Consider the following 18,077-nt stretch of genomic DNA (forward strand, 5'->3'; position numbering starts at 1 on the left):
TATTAAAGTATTTACCTTACAATGCAAAAATGTCCTGAGGAAGAAAAAAAGGTGTACAGAGTGTGTGTGTGTGTATGGGTGTTTGTGCGTGACAGGTGGTGAGGGAGTGAACAGGTCAGTGACAAAACCAAGCTAGCACAGAGGCGGGGTATAGAGGGGTGGGTCCAAGCTCAGAATGGCCATCCGAGACCATTGGCTATAAAAGAGGAACTCAGTCCTCTCAGCTTCACAGGCACTCAGGAAATTCTACCAACTGTGTGTGTGTGTGTGTGTTTGTGTCATTTCTCACAGTCTCTTCAACCTGTGACAAGAAGACATGGGCTGGCAAAAGCATTATCTGGATAAACTGTCCCGCTTCTTCCAGATCCGCAACCTGCTGCTTCGTCAAGCCCTGGCAGAGTGTCTTGGCACTCTCATCCTTGTGGTAAGTGCATGTTTGTGTGTGGAAGCGTAAGAATGTGTGCACCTGTGTCTGTGCGTGTATGCATGGAATTCATGTATAATCTCAACACAACATTAAAACAATATTCATCCTTTAAATAATGCTATCTATTATGAATAACCCCTGCTCACCTGTTATATACATATATATGTGTGTGTGTGTTTGTGTGTAGGATCCCAGAGGCGCAACCTCACCCTTTCTTCACATAAAAAGGAGTTATATATGTGCACATGAACATGGAAGTTAATACATGCAAAGTAATGATGATAATTCAGTATGAGGAACAGCACATTTGTTATTGTTGTTTTTGTTTTCAGTATCAGTATTAAAGACAGAGGCCGACAAAAGATGAAATAGAATTTTATCTTGCATTGTCTCAAACATAAAGGTTAAAATAGGCATCAAAACAATAACTGTGAGGTGGACAACTTTTGCTTGCTAACTGAAATATATAGATATACTGTAGAAATATAGACTCCAGAGTATACCATTAAAAGTTGTTTATTTTGAAATGACGCCAAGAATAAAATGGATTTTACAGTTAATAATTTAAATTCTAGCAGGCAGCGTATTCTTTTAATGACTAAACATGATTAATCTTGCAGCACAATGTGATCTGTAAACCTGATAATAACCTGATAATAAACTCACAGAAGCAGGCTACCCCTGATTAAAATATCCCGTGTATGTACATATAAGAAGATAAGATAAGATAAGATAAGATAAGATAGAACTTTATTAATCCCTCGGGTGGGTTCCTCTGGGAAATTCGACTTCCAAAAAAAGCACAGCAACGACCGAAGTTACAGTTACAGAACTGTTATATATATATATATACACACACACACACACACACACACACACACACACACACATATATAAATACAGAGACAAATATAAATAAAATATACAAAGGGGATAAATAGAATAAATAGGAATAAAAAATAAAAATACAAGTGAATTGCACATTTCAAGTATTGAGTCTATTGCACTGTTGACTATTTACAAAAAGTATTGCACAAGGTATTGTACAGTGAGGTGCAGAGGCACTGCAGCTTAGTTGTTCCCCCCTCCTTTGTCCTCCTGTTTCCCCTCCCTCTCCCCTCCAGAGAGGAGTTAAACAGTCTGATGGCGTGTGGGACAAAGGAGTTTTTAAGTCTGTTAGTTCTTGTCTTTGGGAGAAGCAACCTGTCACTGAACAGACTCTTCTGATTGTTTATGGCCGTGTGCAGAGGATGCCCAGCATTGTCCATAATGTCCATCAGTTTCTTTAATGTCCTTTTCTCTGCCACTGTCACCAGAGTGTCCAGCTTCATGCCGACCACAGAGCTAGCCCTCCTGATCAGTTTCTCCAGCCTGGATGAGTCCCTCTTTGCTGTGCTGCTCCCCCAGCACACCACAGCATAGAAAAGTACTCCAGCAACCACCGACTGATGATCTACTGATGATCTACATTTGTTTTGAGCACTTTGGATTGATCTATGTTAAATCATTATGGGAAATTAGAAATATTTGACCTGTAATGGTGTAACTCTTGGTGTGACTACTGATAGTACACAAAGGTGTGGTGAAGTTATTCATCAGGACACGTTCAGTGACAGAATAATAGGTGCCACATTTTTCTTATGCAATAATATCTTGCGTAAAAATTCCTCTTTCTTCTTAATTTTTGTTTGTGATTTTCAATGCCTCCAGATGAACTCATGTTCACTGGGTGTGTGCAGCCGTGCGTGTTTTAATATTGTCTGAAATTCATGGTAGATTTGCTCACAAATTGACCATTGCATATGGAAAAAATTAGTTCTAGTCAAAGGCATTTAAAATATGTCATGAACTGACTGAGTAACTTTTCTGTTAGTATAGCGTGCTTAAATGCCTCATCACTGAGTCTAAACTGGCTTTGACCTTGGAAGCCATTTAGCAGCAGCAGCATCAGCAGCAGATTGTGTCTTTGGTTGCCACTGGTGTGCTAAACCCATGTGAAGGTGGAATCCATTTTCCACTTCAAAAGCAGTCTGCTTTCATCTGGAGAGTAGCTGTTGGAATTCCTCTAAGGCTCTTCATCCTGATTTTAAAAAGATCCCACAGAGACCGGTTTCAGGCCTCTCACTCCCAGACAAATCCTAAGTGTCTGTTTCAGTTGGCTGACTGCTCTGCAGTTCTTTTATAAGCTCCCTGACTGTGCTAACATTTGGCACTATAGATGTATGAAATGCTGAATCGGCAACTTGAATGTTTGTTGCTGGGTTGCAGTTAAGCTACATTATGACAGAAACATATGAAGTAACTGTAATTTGTGAAAAGAGCACAGAATCACTGAATATGAGCACTTCTAGAAGTGCTTCTGCAAGCTGGAAGTAGCCCTCCCTGTGTCCAAATTTAGTATCAGATTTAAATGAGACCTTTCTGGTGGAATGCGATCTAAATCAGGAAATGGACACTCACAAGCTAATGGCTGATCATTTGTAATCCAGTGCCTATGACATTAAGAAGTATCAAAAAGACTTTGTTCACACTCCTAAAAATAAAACAGCTAAGCACAATTCTAGCATAAGACTCAGCTATATCCTATTTTTCCAGCAACGGCTGGTCTCATCGTAGGAGGAGAGTTTACACTGAGCACAGTGATAATGAGCACTCCTCAGGCGCCAGTCCCTCTAAAGGCGGTTCCCTCAGACTAACCTCAACGTCATCTGATCTCAGTGAAAAGAATCCTCTTCATGGGGCTTAGAGCACAGAAGCCTAAGCATGGACGCTTACATACTACACTTACAAGCACATCCAAAGAACACTCATGGATATATGCACAAATATAATCACGAGGTACTCTGAACACACAGTTTGACATATCCTGTTTGGTGCTGTTCCATCCAGCCATCCATCCATCTTCTTCCACTTATCTGGGGCCAGGTCGCAAGGGGCACCAGCCTAAGCGGAGGGGCAAGACCTCCCTCTCCCCAGCCACCTCGTCCAGCTTATCCAGGGGAACATCAAGGCGTTCCCTGGCCATCTGAGGGATATAATCTCTCCAGTGCGTCCTTGGTCTGCCCCAGGGCCTCCTCCCGGTGGGACGTGCCCGGAACACCTCACCCTGGTGCTGTTGATAAAGAAAAACGTTCCCAAACCATCTTTATCCTCTTTCCAAGTGGATTAGGACTTGTTTTTCCCCCTTCTTGGATAAATCACTTGGGAATAATGACAGTTCCCCTCCGATCAAGGTCAACATACTGACCTTTCTGTACATGTAGTGTAGTCTTCTCCTGCCTGCCCTTGTTAAAACAATGGATTTCATTCAGAGCAGGTCTCATTCAGTGGGTTTTTGTTTTACAGGTCTCACAAATAATGATCACATTCTTTAATCTCACCTTGACTGACTAACAGGGCCTCTAATGTACAATACTTATATTGTGAGATGCTGAGTATGGTTGATGTCGTACACAAAACTTTGTAAAGTCTTGATATGCAGAATGCATTTCTCAGAGCAATTGGAAAGGTTTTCTTCATTTCAAACAAAAGTCAATGCAACAAACGGACAGAAAACATTTAGTCAAATTTAAATAGACCCATTTAAACAAAAACACACATTGAATTTTTCATTATATTAACTGTTCTACAAGAGAAACAACCAAAAACTAGTGTATTCATTTATTGGGACCCAATTGAACTTGATTTCTCTGCTCTCTCTCCAGATGTTTGGCTGCGGTTCTGTGGCCCAGTTGGTGTTGAGTGGTGGTTCCCATGGTATGTTCCTTACTGTCAACTTTGCCTTCGGCTTTGCTGCTACGTTAGGCATCTTGGTCTGTGGCCAAATATCAGGTAAGCAAACTGATTTATTGATGTTTATGTTATGTAACATGTATTTAGAGCTTTTTTTGTTTTACTTTAGGCAAGGGTGTGATTTTGTGTGATTATGGACTGCACACACTGACATAATGTCAACATCTGCATTTGCAGGCGGCCATCTCAACCCAGCAGTAACTTTTGCCTTGTGTCTGCTTGGAAGAGAGCGCTGGAGAAAGTTTCCCATGTACTTCCTCTTTCAGACAATTGGTGCTTTCTTTGGTGCTGCTATTATTTTTGGCATGTACTATGGTAAGTGAAGACTTCTAGTGATGAGTCAGAATTATCTTATTATATAATTATTAGATAAATATACAATATATATATACACTCAACAAAAATATAAACGCAACACCTTTGTTACTGCTCCCATTCCCCATGGGATGGACGTAGAGACCTAAAATTCATTCCAGATACACAATATAACCATCCCTCCCAAACAGTGGTCACAAATCAGTCCAAATGTGTGGTAGTGGGCACATCTGCCATATTGAGATAATCCATCCCACCTCACAGGTGTGCCACATCAGGATGCTGATCTGACATCATGAGTAGTGCACAGGTGTACCTCAGACTGCCCACAACAAAAGGCCACCCTGGAATGTGCAGTTTTGTCTCACAGCAAAATGCCACAGATGCCACAAGCAATGAGGGAGCGTGCAACTGGCATGCTGACAGCAGGAATGTCAACCAGATCTGTCGCCCGTGCATTGAATGTTCATTTCTCAACCATAAGCCGTCTCCACAGGCGTTTCAGAGAATATGGGAGCACATCCAACCGGCCTCACAACCGCAGACCTCGTGTAACCACACCAGCCCAGGACCTCCACATCCAGCAGGTTCACCTCCAAGATCGTCTGAGACCAGCCACCCAGACAGCTGCTGGAACAATTGGTTTGCACAACCAAACAATTTCTGGGGAAAACATGGAATAAAACTGTCAGAAACCGTCTCAGGGACGCTCAACTGCATGCCCGTCGTCCTCATCGGGGTCTTGACCTGACTCCAGCTCGTCGCCGTAACAGACATGTGTGGGCTAATGCTCACATTCGATGGCGTCTGGCACGTTGGAGAGGTGTGCGCTTCACGGATGAATCATGGTTCACATTGTTCAGGGCAGATGGCAGCTGAGAATGTCCCAGTTCTTGCATGGCCAGCATACTCACCGGACATGTCACCCATTGAGCATGTTCGGGATGTGCTTGACCGGCGTATACGACAGCGTGTACCAGTTCCCACGAATATCCAACAACCTCGCACAGCCATTGAAGTGGAGTGGACCAACATTCCACAGGCCACAATTGACAATCTGATAGACTCCATGCGACGATGTGTTGCACTGCATGAGGCAAATGGTGGTCACACCAGATACTGACCGGTTCTGGGTCCCCAGACCCCCAATAGCGCAAAAAACTGCACATTCCAGGGTGGCCTTTTGTTGTGGGCAGTCTGAGGTACACCTGTGCACTACTCATGATGTCAGATCAGCATCCTGATGTGGCACACCTGTGAGGTGGGATGGATTATCTCAATATGGCAGATGTGCCCACTACCACACATTTGGACTGATTTGTGACCACTGTTTGGGAGGGATGGTTATATTGTGTATCTGGAATGAATTTTAGGTCTCTACGTCCATCCCATGGGGAATGGGAGCAGTAACAAAGGTGTTGCGTTTATATTTTTGTTGAGTGTATATAATTATCATATCTTATTATTTAAGCAGCAACAACAGCAATAATTAAAAAAAAAAAAATCTTATTATTTGGATCCCATTAGATGCCCTGTGGGACCATCCTGCAAGTTTTAATGTGACTGGACCTGACGCCACAGCTGGCATCTTTGCTACTTATCCTGGAAACCATCTCACCCTTGTCAACGGTTTCTTTGATCAGGTAGTCTTTTGAAATGCAAACTGGTTTTATACACAAATTTTAAGAACAGAATATAGATGGGATTCCCTCTTACATTTCATTTTTACCACACAGATTATTGGCACAGCAGCACTGATAGTTTGCATTCTGGCCATTGTGGATCCTCACAACAACCCTATCCCCCAAGGGCTGGAGGCCTTCACTGTGGGATTTGTGGTTCTGGTCATTGGATTGTCTATGGGCTTTAATTCTGGCTATGCAGTGAATCCTGCCAGAGACCTCGGACCACGTCTTTTCACCGCTATAGCTGGTTGGGGGAGTGAGGTTTTCACGTCAGTGGACAGATTTGAACTACTTTTCCTTCACATTGCCTTTACAGTGATCCCTACTAACACTTACTAACTCTTATTCTGTCTCTGTCCAGGGTTAGACAAGGCTGGTTCCTGGTCCCTGTTTTTGCTCCATTCCTCGGTACCTTCATTGGTGTAATGATATACCAGCTGATGGTTGGTTTCCACATGGAAGGGGAAGTACGTGACAGGAAAGAGAGCACAGAGCAGGAGACTGTCCGACTCACCAATGTGACTTCCAAAGACAACTCCAGAGAGGCTGTGAAAGAAAGAAATGAGTGTTAGTCCGTTAGAGAGATGTCACTTAAAAAAAACATGCACTAAATACATAGTATCCCACCCTCACTTACTTCCTGACACAGCTATTGTTCTCAAACAATTGTTTCTGTTGGGACTTCTCCCCAGATAGATGTCAGGTTACCTTCTGTACAGTTGCATGTTTATGTGTCATAGTTTAGAGACTGACTGTGTGAATTTAAATATGAATTCAGAAGCAAAGAATTACATTAATTCTTTTATGACATGAACTTTCAGATTTTAGTATCTACAACACCAGACTTAACAGTATTGTATGCTTTACACCAATTTAATTTTAGATAATCTTTTTATGGAGTTTTACATACTTTATATTCTGTATATACTTAGTTAGATTAAAATATTTTTAAAAATCCTGTTCTGTGCTTTTCTCAGCCCATTTCAGTGGGATATTAAAACAATCAAACATAAGCATGTTCAAACATTTGTCTATCTTGTCTATATAATGAAAGTAGTACATTTCACTTAATGTAGGCGCCACTCAGTGACATTATCATACCTGTGCAAACTGCTGCCTCTGTTATCTTGGGTAGAGAGATTGTAGCGAGGGTTATAGGGCTATAATCTTTCTACCCTTTACAAAGACAATCTTGAAGTAACTAAATCTGCTTCTTTCTTATATCCACACGTGTTTCATTTTTGACCAAATTTTCTAAATAAATGTTATTTAAAGATATTAAATTCCATTTCCATGCTTGAAACTAGTGTGAAAAAAAGTCTTATTTCATAGAAACATATTGCCTACGTTCATCGGTGTCTATTGATGGGTGTGTTTTTTATATCCTTTTTGTCCTTTACTAGGTGCCAGACTGGACAGTGACTCTTTAAATTTTGTATGTAGGTTGAGGGGAAATGCTTTTGAATGATTGCAGTAAAGTTCTCCTTTTTGTTTTTGCATAACGTAAGTGTGGTTCATGTTACTCTCCTGATATTCCTTTTTCCTGTTTGTCAGAAGTGCTTCTCATTTCTGAACGTGACTGTACTCTGATTACATGAGATAAAAAGTACAAAACATTGTCATAAAAATAAGCTAAAGTGACACATAAAGGTTCACTTCTCAGACAGACTAGCTTGCGCCTATCCCCTTCTGACAAACTAAATATATATCTTACAATAATGAACAATTGTGGGAGCAATGTATAAAAGAGTAATTCAGTACTTTGCCCTTCATACTCACTGTTTTCACTATAGGGCTACCAACAACGCCACCTTTGGAATTTCACCCAAAGAAATAAGTACTAACACCAGTAAGGTACACAGGTTTGTTCCACTAATATGAGGCAGGAGATGTGATTTCACAATTAAAAGTTATACTTCGTTACTCAAAGAAAACTTTTTTAAAAACTCTACACATTCAACCATAACGGGAATGGGGGTTGGTGTTCAGAACTGAGGATGGTCAACTTGACGGGGAGACGATTTCAACAAATAAAAAAGATAAATAGATCACCCCAGACACTTGTGAGCATGCACTCAACTGCGAAGAGAATCTGGCACCAACCACACACACAGCACATAATAACAGTCAGCTGGGAAACCCTCCACCACCTTCAGCTCTCAGCCTGGAAGCAAAAGGGACGAAATCAGCAGGTTTATACACAAAAAAAGGATAAATTATACGTTAAACTTAATATTAACAAAATCCTTTCACAATTTACCTAACAACCGTTCCTTAACAAAAACTACAAAAGTTAAACAATACTTGATAAAATAAAAACAGTTCAAAATGAACCCCACCTCAGACACACAACCCATATACATTAAAATATTTAAGGCCCGGGTTAGGGAATCAAACTCAGTCGCTGCTCAACCAGCAGAATTTGTGCTTGTTTGTGCTTTTTCTGCCTTTAGGATTGTATTTTCTCTCTTCACTCACTAAGGTTAATTATGGAGTTCCACAGGGTTCAGTGCTAGGACCAGTTCTGTTTACATTATACATGCTTCCCTTAGGCAGCATCATTAGAAGGCATAGCATACATTTTCACTGCTATGCAGTTTACACTCAACTTTATCTTACGATGAAGACAGATAACACACACCAATTAGTTAAACTGCAGGAATGTCGTAAAGACATAAAGACCCAGATGAACTCTGATTTTCTGCTTCTTAATTCAGATAAAACTGAGGTTATTGTACTTGGCCCTGAAAATCTTAGAAATATGGTATCTAACCAGATTCTTACTCTGGATGGCATTACCTTGTCCTCCAGTAACACTGTGAGGAATCTTGAAGCCATTTTTGACCAAGACATGTCCTTCAATGCACATATTAAACAAATATGTAGGACTGCTGTCTTCTATTTATGCAATATCTCTAGAATTAGAAATATCCTGTCTCAGTGTGATGCTGAAAAACTGGTTTATGCATTTATTACTTCTAGGTTGGACAACTGTAATTCATTATTATCAGGATGTCCTAAAAACTCCATGAAAAGCCTTCAGTTAATTCAAAATGCAGCAAGAGTACTGACAGTGACTAGAAAGAGAGAGAATATTTCTCCGATACTGGCTTCCCTCCATTGGTTCCCTGTTAAATCCAGAATTGAATTCAAAATCCTGCTCCTCACATACAGTGATATGCAAAAGTTTGGGCACCCCTGATAATTTACATGTTTTTCCTTCATAAATCATTGGTTGTTTGGATCAGCAATTGCATTTAAAGATATCATATAGCAGACAAACACAATGATATTTGAGAAGTGAAATTAAGTTTATAGGATTTACAGAAAGTGTGCAAAATTTACTTAAACTAAATTAGACAGGTGCATAAATTTGGGCAGCCTTGCTGTTTTATTGTTTTGAATACCTTTAGCACTGATTATTGAAACATAAAATTTGTTTGGTAAGCTCATTGACCCTTGACCTACATACACAGGTAAATCCAGTCATGAGAAAGGGTATTTAGGGTGGCCAATTGCAAGTTTTTCTCCTCTTTGCATCTTCTCTCGAGAGTGGCTACATGGGAGCCTTAAAACAACTCTCAAATGACCTGAAAACAAAGATTGTTCAACATCATAGTTTAGGGGAAGTATACAAAAAGCTATCTCAGAGATTTCAACTGTCAGTTTCCACTGTGAGCAACATAGTGAGGAAATGGAAGACCACAGGGACGGTTCTAAGGCCTAAATCTTAGATAAGCAGAGGCAAATGATGATGAGAACAGTCATAGTCAACCCACACACCAGCTCCAAAGACCTGCAACATCATCTTCCTGCAGATGGTGTCACTGTGCATCGTTAAACTATTCAGCGCACTTTGCACAAGGAGATTCTGTACGGGAGAGTAATGCAGAAGAAGCCTTTTCTGCACACATGCCACAGAGTCGCTTGAGGTATGCTAAAGCACATTTGCACAAGCTTCATTTTGGAATAAGGTGCTGTGGACTGATGAAACTAGAGTTATTTGGGCATAACACGAGGCCATACACGTGGTGGAAACAGAACACAGCTTTCCAAGAGAAACACTTGCTGCCCACAGTAAAATGTGGTGGCGGTTCCATCATGCTGTGGGGCTGTGTGCCCAGTGCAGGTACTGGGAATCTTGTTAAAGTTGAGGGTCGCATGGATTCCAGTTGATATCAGCAGATTCTTGAGAACAATGTTCAAGAATCAGTGACAAAGTTGAAGTTGCGCCATGGCTGGATATTTCAATAAGACAATGACCCTAAACACTGCTCAAAATCTACTAAGGCATTCATGCAGAGGAACAAGTACAACATTCTGGAATGGCCGTCTCAGTCCCCAGACCTGAATATTATTGAAAATCTATGGTGTGACTTAAAGCAGGCTATCCATGAAACCATCAAACCTGTCAAATCGTTACACTTCTCAAATATCATTGTGTTCATCTGCTATATGGTATATTTAAATGAAATTGCTGATCCAAACAACCGATGATTTATGAAGGAAAATCATGAAAATTATCAAGGGTGCTCATACTTTTGTAATAACACTGTACAACGTCTTAAATAATCATGCCCCATCTTATCTTAATGACCTTATAGTACCACATAACCCCATTAGAGCACTTTGCTCTTTAGTTAGGGCTGGATCAGGTGACCCTGAATCCTCCTTTAGTTATGCTGCAATAGGTGTAGGCTGCTGGGGGATGCCCGTGATGCATTGAATTTTCTTTTTCAGTCACCTTTCTCACTCACTATGTCTTAACAGACCTCTCTGCATTGAATCATACTTGTTATTAATCTCTGACTCCCTTCCACAGCATGTCTTTCTCCTGTTTTCCTTCTCTCACCCCAACGAGTCGTGGCAGATGGCCCGCCCCTTCCTGAGCCTGGTTCTGCCAGAGGTTTCTTCCTGTTAAAAGGGAGTTTTTCCTTCCTGAAAACAGCCTATATTTTCAAATGGATAGGTTTATACCTTTTTCTTTTTTCTGTCTTAATGACAGATGTTAACATCTGAATTTTATTGAGTCGGCCTGTTTTTTTTTGGGGGGGGGGGGGGTTCTGCATTAGCTGGCTTCACAGTTGGAAATAACTATTATGACAACAGCCGTTATCAGCTTTCTTATGTTGCTTTTTCCGTTTCAGACACTCTTTGCGCTCATAAGGTGCCTTTCATGCATCACATGACTCTTCTTCAACACAAACTAATCCCTAGGAGGGCGATCTACACCAGAGACTTTGATAAAATGTACACTACATGCCCCAATTTTTTCCAGTTATTTATTACAATTCAACTTGTTTAAGTCCAGTGAATAGCTTGAAATGGTACAAAGGGAAGTGGTGAACTGCCAGAGGTTTAAAAAAAAGTAACGTTAAAAGTGAAAAATTCTGTACATGTCCAAACTATACAAAAGACCTTTTACAGGGAACACAAAATGGGTTAACAATTTAAAGCTGTTCTGCAGCAATGGTTGATCGAACCTTGAAAGCTGGCGCTACTAATTCCTACAGGTGTTCCAACTTTTCTGGATTACTTACAACCCCCTCTTGTCTGCACAAAAGCAGTGTTGGAACAGACTGTGGTACCATACCCTTGTGAGCATCAGGTGAACAGTATTGTATTGCAGGAAAGAGGCAAGTAACAATGGAAGAGAGACACACCATCATAACACTTAAAAATGTAGGTCTTTCCTAAAGAGAAACTGCCAAATTCAAGGTGTCAGTACAATTTCCTTCACCATCAAAGGCACTCAGAAACTGGTCCAAACTCTGACAGGAAGCCACAACTGATAATACAAAGCCACAACTGAATCAGAGGACAAGTTTCTGAGAGTTAACAGCTTGCGTGATAGGTGGCTCACAGGGCAACACTTTCAAGCACAGTTTAATAGTGGTCATAGTAAACAAGTCTCAGGTTCAACTGTGAGGAGAAGACTTTAAGTTGCAGGTTTGACAGGACGAGTGTGATGGTTTGGGGCTGTTTTGCTGGATTCAGGGTCATTGTCTTGTACAGAGTCAGAGGCACCCTGAACCAAAATGGCTACTGCGGCATTCTGCATTGCCATGCAATACCCTCTGGTATGCACCTACTTGGTCAGAGGTTCATCCTAAAGCAAGATAATGACCCAAAGTCCAAGCTAAGCCAGAATTACCTCAGGAAAAGAGAACAAGATGGTAAGTTTGAAAAGATGGAGTGTCTAGCACAGTCTCCAGACTTAAACCCCATCGAGCTGGTTTAGGATGAAATGGACAGAAGAGTGAAAGCAAAGCAACCTACAAGTGCCACACGTTTATGGGAACTTCTGCAACACATGTCGGAAGAACTTTCTGAAGAATATTTGATTTCTATTGTAGAACGAAAGCCACGGGTGTGTTCAGCTGTTATTTCTGCCAAAGGTGGCTACTTTGATCTGTCAAAAGTTTAGAATACATTTTGGTCTATAAATTGATTCAGCAATTTCTTTTTTTTTTTAACTCCAATTGCTTATTTGTATCATGCTTTCATTAGAGACATTAATCTGCAGAATTTTCAATTAAAAAAAGACTGGAAAAATTGGGGTGTTCTAAAACCTTTGACTGGTAGTGTATATACAAAAGTCTATAACTGTGGCAAAAAGATGAGATTAATCCAGCAGAAAATCATTAATCTAGTGATCTAGGAAACACTGGTAAAATAAACATTGCAATTTTATTATCAGAACACTGAGTGCGCTCTCAATGCTGCTCTTTCTTCTTAAAATGATAGCTGGACATCATAGCTCTGAAACTTAAAAATGAAAACATTTAAACATTAAATGTTACCGTCCCTTAGATTTGAAGAGGTGCTCGTGAGGTTTTCTAGTTGCCACAATTCTTAGCAGTGGATACAAATCAAGTATAAAAACTTTTATACATCTTCAGCGTCACCAAATGAATCCAAGCAAAAGATCACATTTATTTGTCCATGAAAAAAAAACAACCTGCTTTTACTGGCCATAAAAATGCTGCTTGTTCTAGCAGGTCCTCTACCTTACAAGAAGTTTTGGAGTAATCATAGAGGTGAGACACATAAGCTTTTAGTATTACATCTACCGCCAGTGAAAGCTCGAGTTAAAGAAGGAACCCTTCTACCCAAAACAGAATGTTTTCATGCTAAAACAATATAATACTTTCAATATAACATTTCACATACCAAGTATATTCATTCATTATTACATGGTTTGGTACCGAATGTACCTATTGAATCCCCATTATATCCTTTAAGCCACACTATTTGCTCATGCTGGAGTTTTATCAAAGCATTTGCAGCTGGCTAGACTTACCAGCTAGACAACATTTTTTCACAGGAAAGATGAAATACAGATATCAGAGACATTGACAAATGCACAGATGTTTTAACCTAATATCATAATGTCTGTCAGTATGGATTAAAGCAAAGAAGAAGTAAACAAAGTAAGAACACTATATGAATTCCCCGGGTAAGTTCAAAGAACTTGCACTCTATGTTTGAGCAATAAAAATGTTTTCACACATGAACAGACACTTATGGTCTGTTTTGCTATGCGTAGTATGGAACATGTTGGTACCATGTGCAGGCCATGTGTGATAAATGCTATATACCCTAAAGCTCCAGAGGTTATAGTACTTCAATACTTTGGCCAAGGCTAACCTGTGATTCAGTGATTTATTTCTCCACATGATCATCAACAACAGAATATTTAAAGGCTATGGAAAATGCAATAACCCAGATACCTAAAATGCAGCACAAAGCACATTTAAAACTCAGCAGTATTTCAGTGTGTAATCTTAAAATATTTGAAGCCTTGTGTTTTGCCTGTAAATCACAATTAGTATCAAAGTGAACAATGTGTGTGTGTGTAGTGTGTCTATGTATTTGGAATATCCAGTTTTAAATCTGCAAAAAATGTTGGGATGATGTGTAAAATGCAAATAGAAATAAAATGCAATGATTCACAAATATCATACAACCATGAATTAGTCACAATAAAACACAGAAAGCAAATTTATGTTTAAAATGTTTACATTTATATTAAATGAGACATTTTACTATTCAATTAGAAAATATTAGCTCCTTTGTAACTTAATGGGAACAGCCTGTCTCAGAAAGGTTGGGATGGGGGTAAGAAAAAAGACTCGATAAGTAAATGGTACTAAATAGAAATATCTGGAGAGAGATTTTGCAACTAACTAGGATAATTGGCAACAGGTTAGCAAGACTAGGTCATGAACATCTTAGGCGGAGGTTCAATAATGGCATCTAAAAAACATAATGTTCCACCATGGAAAAATTCTGACAAGTTTTAATTCATTATCTACTGTAAATATATCAAAAGTTACCAAGAATATGAGAAATCTAAATCAATACATGATCCTCCGTCCCTCAGATTGTATTGCATCAAAAACAGGCATGGTGTTGTCACGATAATCACTACATGGGTTTAGGATCATTTGCAGAAATCACACAGTTTGCCAACCACAAATTCAGGTTAAAGGTCTGTCATTCAAAGAAGAAGCCACATGTGAACATTTCTTTATAGCTGTTTCTGTTCCTTCCTTCTAATCGTCTCCTATTTTCTAATCATAGACAGCTGTGAAATGAACTGGTGAACTGGTGTGGACAGTATGGAAACACTGTCCAACACAGCTGATTCAAATTACCAAATTACCTCCTCGACATGTTTTGGAGTTCTCCAGAGGCCTGGTAATGAACTAAGCATTTGATTCAGGTGTGTTGACCAGCCCTGGAGTTCCCCACCCCTGGTCTAATGGCTCATTAGTATTTATATAATCTGCTTTTTTTTTTTAAATGTGCAGTGGTGTCATGAATTGTTGTGTCATCATTTTTTTACTGTCTGATGTGATATAATCAATATGGGATGAAAAGCAAATGGTTTTATGTTCCACCAATCATCTATCGTTTATCCAAAGCCAGGTACCATCAATCCTGTATTGTGTTAAATATTGCAACCGTTTTGATGGTGCTCTGTTTTTTCAACCAGCACTAACAAATACAAATATGTTACATTGCAGAAGTTTGAAGAGCTCCATTGCTTCAAAACAACCAAGTAAAAAAATGAATTATATAATAAAACCTGTGAAAACTGGTAATCCTCCAGGTACTGAAAGTGCTGACTAACTCTCTCACACACCTCTTTTTCATGCATGTCACCACCAGCCACCACCTATAAAGACTTTGCACACAGTTTCGCACACAGGCGGTGATACATTTTCCATTGTTTTCTCTCAGTACTCGGGCAGACTGGATTTAAAATGACAATCACTCGGTGTCAACACTTTCACTAAAAGATGTTTGAAGGTGTGCACATGAGCCATGCTAAATTAAGGGTGTATCTATAGGTCAGTGTAGCCAGACAATGTTATTACAATCATTTCTACACTATGTCTGTAAATGACCTGAAATAAATTGTGAATCTGAAATCATTACTTCATCCTCTCACATGCTTTTATTTCAAGTCCACATATTTTGTTTTTGAATTATTTTTAATGCAAGAAATTTGTGGTTTTACTGTTGCCAGTGATTGATTACCTAGCGGCAATCCCTTTTTAGATAAATGCAATCATATTACAAAAACCTGGACAGATTTACCTGTGACCTGTTTTAGGGTGGGACTCAGATACGAAAAGAATTGTTTGAGTCTTTCTGGTGTAGCAATACATAGAAGTCATGCCAGCATAAACAAATTCTAAGAGTTATAATAGAGTTTTTTCTTTACTTATGATGAAATGATTTGTTAAAATATACTGTAGCAAAAAACAAAAACAAAAAACCCAACAACTGAGAAGACGGTTTCTATGCCACTACAATATCAATATTTAAAAGGAGTTGGCTTCACTTTTGGCATAGATTAGTGGCACTGTGGCTGTTATCTTTCAAAGATAAAAAATATCTTGGGTTTGTTGAAGTTGCTTCATAATACCTCCCTGGGTTGGGTTTAAGGCCAATCCAATACAAGCATGAAAAGCTGTAAGCTGTAGAAGCAAAATTGTTGACACATTTCACCAAAAGAGAAAAAAAAAATATATATATAACCTCCAATTTTTAATCTGGCATGTGGATGTGGTTTGGAACAGGGGATGGATTGCTGTATTTTGTTCAGTAAACTTTGTGCTCTGTCATTAGGATAAACACAACCACGGCAGGAGAGCTGCAAGACTTACTTTCTCTGATGGAAGAAAAAGGATATATTTGTACATTTAAAGCACATAGAAAACTTGTGAGTGCATTTTTGCAAAACAGAAGTTTTATATATTGTTCAGTTTCTTTGTTCTCTTGTCAAATTCTTTTCCCCTGACACTGTCTGGTCTACACACAGATCTATCAAAAAGGAGGGATCAACAACAGCCAGGTCTCTTTGCACAAACACTTTTACATAGCCTTTGGTTTTGTCTTGTAGAACGACTCCTCCTGCTGGGAAGTTTCTGTGCCACAAGAAAATACCATGTTTTCTGTAACTTTTATTGTCATTATAAACTTCAAGATTCAAGAAGTTTATTGTCGTATACACTGCAAAACACAAATGGTTACACTGAGCAACGGTATTCTTACTTTGCACCAAATGCACCATAAATTGGCTGCAATGTTTGCATGCAACAAGACAAACCCCCTCTATAGGTGGTTTTCAGTAATTAGCCATAATTGTACAATATTTTATGTCAGCCATAACCATGCAGTATTTTTGAATCAGTTCCAAAAGTTTGTGATGCTGTTTAAAATGTAAATAAGAGCAGCAATTTAGAAATTTTGGAATACAACTAAAAAAGACAAAGTTAAATGGTAAATTACACTAGTGAAATACCTATAAGCATTAGGTAAATGGATATCTATGTTAATGGAAGTAAGCAACACTAGCCACCACTGGGCAGGGACGTCTAATCGTCGTAAAGCTTAGAACCTAGAAAAAACCACATATTACTTTCCCAAGTATTTATCCAATTGAAGGCTTAAGCCACTGCCATCTAACAAGCATTCCCTCAAGTATTTATACAAGAAATCACGAGAATCTTTTTTTCTATTGTGAAAGCATCATAAAATGTTAACGATTCTACTTTCTTGGGTTTTTTTTCTCATAACAATAAACTCCATTGAACATATCTCTATATAGATATAGTTATATACAGTGGGGCAAAAAAGTATTTAGTCAGCCACCGATTGTGCAAGTTCCCCCACCTAAAATGATGACAGAGGTTAGTAATTTGCACCAGAGGTACACTTCAACTGTGAGAGACAGAATGTGAAAAAAAAATCCATGAATCCACATGGTAGGATTTGTAAAGAATTTATTCGTAAATCAGGGTGGAAAATAAGTATTTGGTCAATAACAAAAATACAACTCAATACTTTGTAACATAACCTTTGTTGGCAATAACAGAGGTCAAACATTTACTATAGGTCTTTACCAGGTTTGCACACACAGTAGCTGGTATTTTGGCCCATTCCTCCATGCAGATCTTCTCGAGAGCAGTGATGTTTTGGGGCTGTCGCCGAGCAACACGGACTTTCAACTCCCGCCACAGATTTTCTATGGGGTTGAGGTCTGGAGACTGGCTAGGCCACTCCAGGACTTTCAAATGCTTCTTACGGAGCCACTCCTTTGTTGCCCGGGCGGTGTGTTTTGGATCATTGTCATGTTGGAAGACCCAGCCTCGTTTCATCTTCAAAGTTCTCACTGATGGAAGGAGGTTTTGGCTCAAAATCTCACGATACATGGCCCCATTCATTCTGTCCTTAACACGGATCAGTCGTCCTGTCCCCTTGGCAGAAAAACAGCCCCATAGCATGATGTTTCCACCCCCATGCTTCACAGTAGGTATGGTGTTCTTGGGATGCAACTCGGT

At 39.5% G+C, this 18,077-nt stretch overlaps 1 protein-coding gene across 1 annotated transcript; it reads left to right on the forward strand.

The window, feature by feature from the left end:
- Window positions 1–243: 243 nt before the first annotated feature.
- On the forward strand, window positions 244–7,721 carry LOC309719233 (aquaporin-3-like). The gene is made up of 6 exons (XM_082555206.1): window positions 244–424; window positions 4,132–4,258; window positions 4,397–4,534; window positions 6,062–6,177; window positions 6,271–6,488; window positions 6,581–7,721. Exons 1-6 carry the CDS (start codon window positions 317–319, stop codon window positions 6,789–6,791), a joined length of 918 nt encoding a protein of 305 aa, XP_082411332.1. The 5' UTR covers window positions 244–316; the 3' UTR covers window positions 6,792–7,721.
- The last annotated feature ends 10,356 nt before the right edge of the window (window positions 7,722–18,077 follow it).

The sequence above is a fragment of the Aulonocara stuartgranti genome (genome assembly GCF_965226115.1).
Source record: "Aulonocara stuartgranti genome assembly, chromosome: 12".
Taxonomy (NCBI): domain Eukaryota; kingdom Metazoa; phylum Chordata; class Actinopteri; order Cichliformes; family Cichlidae; genus Aulonocara; species Aulonocara stuartgranti.